Here is a 7,767-nt window from a genome sequence, read left to right as displayed (position 1 = left end):
CGACCAATTAAATTAATTTTAAAAAAAGAATCGACTGAATTAATAAAACAAGAAATAGCAATTATTGAAGAACAACTTCAGTCACTTGTTCCAATTATTATTAAAATTGAAGAAAAAAAATTTGCAATGGAATCTGTATTATTGCTGACAATGGTAGATGGGAAAATGCATTAACAAATGCATTAACAAATGTATCGTCACAAAAATGTTATGTTTGCGGAGCTACTCCAAAAATGATGAACGATATTGAGAAAGCATCAGTAGTTAATGTTGATATTATAACGTTCAGTTTTGGATTGTCGACTTTGCATGCTTGGATTCGGTGTTTTGAATGTCTCTTGCACATTGCTTATCGTTTAGATATAAAAAAATAGCAAGTTAAAGGAAATGAAAAAAAGGAGGTAAAACTGCGTAAAAAACAAATTCAAGATCGTTTATATTCTGAAATGGGTGTTAGTAGACATACCAAAACCTTCAGCTGATACTACCAATGATGGCAATACATCACGTCGTTTTTTTGAAAAACCAGATTTGGGCGCTGAAATTACTGGAATTGATGAAGAACTTATATTACAATTCTCAGTAATATTAAGAACAATGTCTAGTGGATACGCAATAAATCCTGAAGCGTTTGGAATATATACTCGAGAAACAACAGAATTATACGTCAAATTATTCCATGGTTTTATAGAGAAGGACACTCGAAAAATATCTCATAAAACTATGGAAGATTTACTTCATATATAATAAATATAGTCTCTGCCAATTTAATAATAATTGTTAATTTCGACACCATATTTAGAATTTATTATAAATATTCCATTAAAAAAGTACCATGCAAAATTAATTAATAATAGGTAAATACAAAAGATTAATGTGTATATGTATATATAAAACATAAATCTTTTAAATTATTTTGCAAACATACCTTATAATTTGATAAAATAATATAATCACATATAAACTTATATAGTCATATAAGATATTATATATGATCAGATCATAGTTGCATCTCAAAGTATCCGATAGATGGCATCCGACGGAATATGATTCTCGTATTTAAGGTAGTCGTCTCGTCAGGGCATGTATTAGATAAAGTTTTCGATTTCGGATTTTATATCAAATTATATGATCAGCTTTGCAGTCGATTTTTTCTGTGGCTCCTTACCGACTATTTACTCTAGAAAATCGATCTCGAAAATCACAAATTTTGCATTACTTCATACAGAAAAGAAGGCTCTATCACGGTTTCAATCACATATTTTCGTATTTTTCGATTAGATGAAGTGAGAAAAAAACATTGCTTTTTGTACATTAGATTTCGAAGAATCCGATGCAACCATAAAATATATAGGTTACCGGAAATTTCGCTGCTAATTTTTTAGTTTATTTTAGTGAAAATGCGGTAATCGAGCAGACATATTTTTTGGTCGAGGTGAGGTTGGGAAGACTTGGCAACGCCGCTGGCTAATCACTGTAGGGCTCGTCTTTCTTAGCCGAATTGGATAGTGATTGACACCCCTGTCATGTGTTTTGAAACCTTTTCTGAGTAATTGTCAAAATTTAATCGAAAAGGAGATGTAACCTCACTTGTAACCTTTCTCGACGACTCGCATGATCAGCTGATCAAAACGGAGTCAAATGAGAAAAATCACATAATTTGGAAAAAGTAACATACTTTGTCACGTATGAAATTTTACACCATAATTCATAAAATTATTTTTTCCTTAGCAAAAATTGCTTGAAATATATTTCTGAACGTGAAAACCTACAAACAGTTACATGACTAGCACGTAGCGAGACGCCTACCTTAAAATTTGATGAACAGTGGTATCGAACGGTATCAGACACGGCAGTGTCGTGCTAAGTTGCGCCAAGTTATATAAATCGTGGAACGGCACAACTTTTGTATTGTAAAGTCCACTTTTATAATAAAGTGACACATTTAAAAAATAACATTTGAAAACAACAATTTTTTGCAGTGGATGGACACCGGATCGGATCAGATCTGCTCATGTCTGATTGGATCTGATCAGATAGGGCCAATATTTTGATCAAACCAGATCTGAGTGAATTGGATCTGATGAGATCTGCTCAAATCTGTTCAGATCTCTTCCATTTTTTCCCGGGACAGAATATCCCAAACCATTATATATATTTCTTTAATAACAAATTTTTTAACCAATTTAGAATCAACTTTTTCCTAGCAAAAATGCTGACAAACATCATCATTTATTGTAATTTTCTAATTTCTAGCATTATAATATATATATGTCTTTACGTTTTCAATCAAACTCCTCTTGTATTAAACTCCATTTGAAATTAACTGAAAAATGTAGTTTTGTTTATATCTATTTGGCTTTCTGAAATTTAAGTCGACAAATACTCTTCGAGTACAGTTAAAAAAGTCGTCTCTAAAGTGATTAATACATTTTTTATTAAAAGTATATCTAATATATATAATTTTTTAAATACTCTGTACATATATACGCTTTATTTCTAAAGTTTTAAATGCTACGATGATGCATCGGTAAGATGATTCTCTTTCCACGGTGCAAAGGAAGGTCCTGGTATATCTTCGCACGATATTATAGGATTGTCGGGACCAACAGAACGCATAACTCTCATCTGAGCGTGCGTGATTGCGTCAGAACAATCGCATATTAACTTTGCCAGCGAACTCTTGCGTATCTCCACGAGCTGGCCTGAAATTCGTATAAATATTACGGTTTTTATTGCGTTTATATTTCCATTTAATATTTAAGATTTTGACACAATAAAAATGTTCTATAAATATCAAAAACTTATAGCAAACTAATATTTATAGAAAAGCACATTTCTTAAAAATATATATCTACATCTTTTTTCTTTAAATCGAGGCTGTTAAAGACTATTTAAATCGAGACAATTAAAGACTATAGTTTGTTGTCCTGTGAAATAATTAAATTCTGCATATTTTAGACTTTAGAAAATAATAAAAATATAAAATTTTAATTTAATTTTATATCAAACTAAAACTCTACGCAAAAGATAACAAATATGGTTATAAAAAAAGGATTTTAATTAAAATCTAAAATCTTTTTAGATGAATGATAGGACAATAAGACTGTAGAAACTTATATGTTTGAAATTTACAAATGCATAAATTATTTATTTTTCGCAAAATTAAAAGATAGTTGATAAATTCGTTGATAAATTCCTATACTGAAATTTTATTATTTGTTGGTGTACTTTTAAAAATAGTTTTTATATGTATCGTTTATTGACTTTCCTCAGAGTTGCAAGGCGTTTTGGAGGAACGTTCCCAACCCTTAATTTAAAAAAAAATAGTCTTTATAGTTGCTACAAATATAAACTAGCCAAATTTATCGTACCTTCTGTAAAAGGATATGGTTGTTCAGCAAACTCGTACCAAAAACGATCTCCCTTTTGCAAACGCGCGAACTGATCAAGTATTAAGCATGTAAACGTGGGCCCGATCAAGCTGTCCGACTCCGGTATTTCCGCCAATGCGCCGGTATACAAATCTACGTCGTCGACAGTCTCGTAGAGCATCGATATCTGTTCCAGTACTTGAGGGTCCAGGTGGCCCTCGAGGTCGCTAAAATTCCCCACCTTTCCTAGATCACAATATTCCCGCCACATAGGGTATCCCGGTAATCCATGATCCCGTCCTCGTTGGATGTTCAACGATACCAGATCAAGGCCGCATGGTACCGTAGAATTGTCCATGGGGTCTTCAAAGAGATGACTTGTCAGCTGCGAAGTTACGTGCGTGGAGTACCTCTGAATAACGTTGGTCGTGGCCGAGGTAACCGAACGTCTGACGCCGTCGGCGGCGTAGAGACTGTACGGATTGAAGAGCATTTTGTGCAGCTCCATATAGGACGACGTGCCTTTCTCGGCATCCGTCATTCTCATCAACCCCGGTAGCAAGGTGTGAGCGAAACGGAATGCCGCGGCCGCGAAGTGATTGGCGATCGTCGGATCATTCTCCGGCTCGTCCGGATCGTGCGTTTGTTTCTTGTAGCCCGACTCGAGGGGGTCCAAGTCGTGCTCGTTCATTCTCTCGTCGCCTACGATAACGGGCAGAAATTCGCGATAAGTGACGTGCTGCAATTGAGCGCCGACAATACGCCGCGTTTCCTGATACAGCGTCTCGTCGCTCCAAGAGGGATTGATCTTGGCCAATTCGTTCGCGATCCTGTTGTGCTGTCGCGCCCAGAGAAGGTGCATCGTGGTCAGGTGTAGGTTCTCGTTCGCCCTGGCGTCGCCCGCGGCGAAGCAATAGCGACCCCGGCGTCGCTCGGCTTCCCGATTGCAACCGTCATTGGGATTCGTGCTGGGTGGTAGCAGAGTCCTGTTGTCGGGAGTGAACTGCATCCTCAAACGACCACCGGTGAACTCGCGCAGGTCGCGAGCGATCTCATTGTCGGAGCCGTAAATAGCCGAGCCGTCGATGAAGGCGCTGACCTGGACGCAACGGATTATCTACAAAATCTTTTAGTCTGGATTGCCTTTGACAAGTTATGTTCAAATCTATGTTCGACAGAAATCTCCCAGTTTCATAAATTTTACACATCTATGAAAATCCGTTTTTTCGGAAAGAGTTACTGATCTGTTACAATTAGTTATGTTTTAGAGTTGGAAGTAAAAGGAGAGACGAGCTCATTATTTCAATCAAAAGTTTAATGAAATTCGAGTAACATAATGGAAACATACATGTTATCATCTTTTTAGAAAAGGCGATCCGCATTACGTCGTAAATAGATTATAAAGAACGCGATTACCTGATTGAGCTGTTCTCTGGGACCAAGTTTGCATCGCGGGGCCGGCGCCGATCTCACAAAGTCCATGCAGGTCCTGCCAGTCAGATCGTGCACAGGATCGCCGGCGTTTACTCGCACGGGAAAACACTCGGGATGTTGTCTTCCCAACGGCGGGCAGCACGCTATCGAACTTCCGTTGACACCCTGACTGAGCGCAGTCGCGGTGATGTCGTGGTCCAGAAACTGACCGAACACCGCCAGCATCACCGTGAAGGACGGGTTGCTGCTAGCCGAAGGTTTATGCACCTTCAGACTGACTTCCCTAGCAGAAGGCAAGTCCTTCCCGGATCGTGCCTTTCGAGGCGACTCGATTCCATCGGCGTAATCGGGTGGTAAGGTTCTTCGAAAAGGCATCATACTGCTGCCCCATCCTCTCGGCCGATTGCAGCTGCCATCGATAGTTCGGTACTTGCCGATTTTGCAGGTGTGATTGAAGTATCGTTTGCATATGTTTTTCGGTAACCAGCCGCTATCGAAGAAGGTATCAATCGCCGACGGTTCATCATGGATGGACCTCAAATAGAAAAATATCAGTAAAATCCTAAGTAAAGGCTAGCTAAACAACTTTATATGATTATATGTATTATATTATAACAACTTTATATGATAATTTTGATCATTAATAAATAAATATTAGTCCCAAAAAATAAAGTTTAGACGATCTACTGGTTGACAATTGAGAAGTTGCTGAAATTAGATATTTGTTATTTTGTAATAAGTGGACAAAAGAAATTAATTAAATACTATACTATGGAAAAAAACTTATTTTTATTAGCACATAATGCCGAGAAAATATATGTTTATAAATTTGTACTTAAAAATAAATATTATAAGAAAAATATCAACATTTGTTGCATGGTTCAATGATTTCGATGAAATAATGACCATCTAAACTTGCACTAAAATTGAGGAGCTTTTGAAAACTATTAAATACGCTTCTAACATTAACTGCGCTTTCAAAAAGAAATCTATCCTTCTATCTCTCCTTCTATCTAGACTCTAGAAGTCCTTACATCGAAATAGTCTCACTCACATGCCAAATCTAAACATAACATAAGAATCATTATACCATGCAACCAACTAAATGTGCGTCTTGATTTTTTAAACTCTTCTTTTTATATGAAAAAAATAAAATTATAAATAATATTAAATATAATTAATATTAATATTGAATAACATTATATCTTAAATTCTGATGTGGATTATAGATCGTCTCTAAAGCAATTTTAATAGTTTAAATTATAACTATATATAAGGTGTTTGGTAATACTTTTCTTTAAAAAGTCAAGTTCTACGTCGTATTTATGACATACATACAGAACAAGACCAAATCTCACCTCATTTTCTCGATTATTCTCGTTGCCGCGATTTCACCTACCGCTGCTAAAGCAAGAGCGCTAACGTTGGAGCACGTGCTCACTGCGTGGCGATGCCTGGATTCAGGGGATGGAGACGGTAACGGTGACTTCGCGGCGATCATATCTGCGGATAGACGATCCTTCATCGCCTGTTTGCCAGCTCGCAATCCCTGCGTGTATTCTAGCTGGCTGAGATGTTTCGTCGGAGTGTCGATGTCCTCATTAGATATTAGGACGGAATTGGGCTCGGCTGTGGCACTAGCGGTACTGCTGAAGGCCGCGTGCGAGGTGGACTCAGGTGCCAGTCCTAATCTCAAGGTGCTACCTAGGTTGCCGGGGGACGTTGCGTTGTCGATCGCGGGATTAGTGGAGTTGGTATGGCTCATAGAATAGCTGATGGACACCACCAAAGCCATGGTGAAAACCACTCTAAAATCGTAGAGAATTGTATTAAAAAATCTAGTCGCTCAGCGATCTCAATCTCTCTAATGTGTGATATTTTCGGCATAAAATTTGCTGTTATTTAACATTAGGTCAAATTCTTCCGCTTATTGACAGGCGGCTCGATTTTAGAAATCTTACCCAGCTAGCAGAAAATTCTAAAAACATCTTAAAGATATCACAAAGACATCTAAAAGTCGACATCATTTTTCAGATGTGCTTTGGATGTCTTTTAAGCGTTTTTAAGATGTCTTTTAGAAGCTTCTGCTAGCTGGATAGTTGTTGAATTGAAGCTTGAACTATTTATTTCTGACTTTTGCACTTTTCCATTTTTTTCTTTCCAAAACAGCATGCAGGTTTGTTAATTTAGCTTCAGTTTTTGTAAAGTGTATACAATTTATTTCTATAACGTGTAGAATAAAATTTGGTGGTTTCGAAATTTGGAAATTTATATGAGAAATTATTTAATTTATTATTTCCTATCTTGTACACGATCCATACGAACTTACATCAGGATGCCGCAGACGCAGCATTGGAACTGTCGGAGCCGCGTTCTTCGGGTCCTCAAGAAGCTGGCGAACTCGATGTAATCGGGCGAATCCGCAGATCTCCTCAGAGGCGTTCTTTCCGTGATATTGCGCATTTTCGTCGCACAGAAATACGGCTAGATAATGTGCAGAATTCTGCCTGCGGCAATAGACAGGCGAGGCTCCTTCTTGTTCGGTAATTTGATCTCCCTTATGTGACTCACCTTGCACGACTAACACGTCTCTCGCATGAGTGATCAATACGTACAAATACCCGAGCTTTTCCGGTGTAGCATTTATAATAAATTGTTAATTAAGATCCCAGTGATTACACAACACACCGCACCGTCAAACTTTGCCCTCCTCTGTCGAAAAATTGTCAATGAGAAAAAACCGGAACGTTCAAAATAATTTTTAACCGCTCCTAAGGTTTTAACGAGACGCTGTCATTTACAAGATTTTATATGCGCACTTATGTATATGATTTTTGTTCTTCGTTGATGAAGAACGAGTGGAGAAGAGAATATATCCAATAAAGTCTTCAAAGTGGATTACTTGGTTCACACGCAGACAACCTGATTACATAAGAGTGAAACATGAGTTGCCTCGCTA

The 7,767-nt window shown here is 37.5% G+C and overlaps 1 protein-coding gene across 1 annotated transcript; it reads right to left on the bottom strand.

Annotated features, from left to right (window-relative positions):
• Positions 1–412: 412 nt before the first annotated feature.
• LOC139825343 (salivary peroxidase/catechol oxidase) lies at positions 413–7,273 on the bottom strand. The gene is made up of 5 exons (XM_071797996.1): positions 7,138–7,273; positions 6,167–6,616; positions 4,791–5,343; positions 3,375–4,473; positions 413–2,705 (listed from the first exon to the last, which is right to left on the bottom strand). The coding sequence occupies exons 1-5, from the start codon at positions 7,269–7,271 to the stop codon at positions 2,515–2,517; spliced, it is 2,427 nt and encodes an 808-aa protein (XP_071654097.1). The 5' UTR covers positions 7,272–7,273; the 3' UTR covers positions 413–2,514.
• Positions 7,274–7,767: the final 494 nt, after the last annotated feature.

Source organism: Temnothorax longispinosus, chromosome 2 (assembly GCF_030848805.1).
Source record: "Temnothorax longispinosus isolate EJ_2023e chromosome 2, Tlon_JGU_v1, whole genome shotgun sequence".
In the NCBI taxonomy this organism is placed as follows: Eukaryota; Metazoa; Arthropoda; class Insecta; order Hymenoptera; family Formicidae; genus Temnothorax; species Temnothorax longispinosus.
This window is presented reverse-complemented; position numbering and strand designations above follow the sequence as displayed.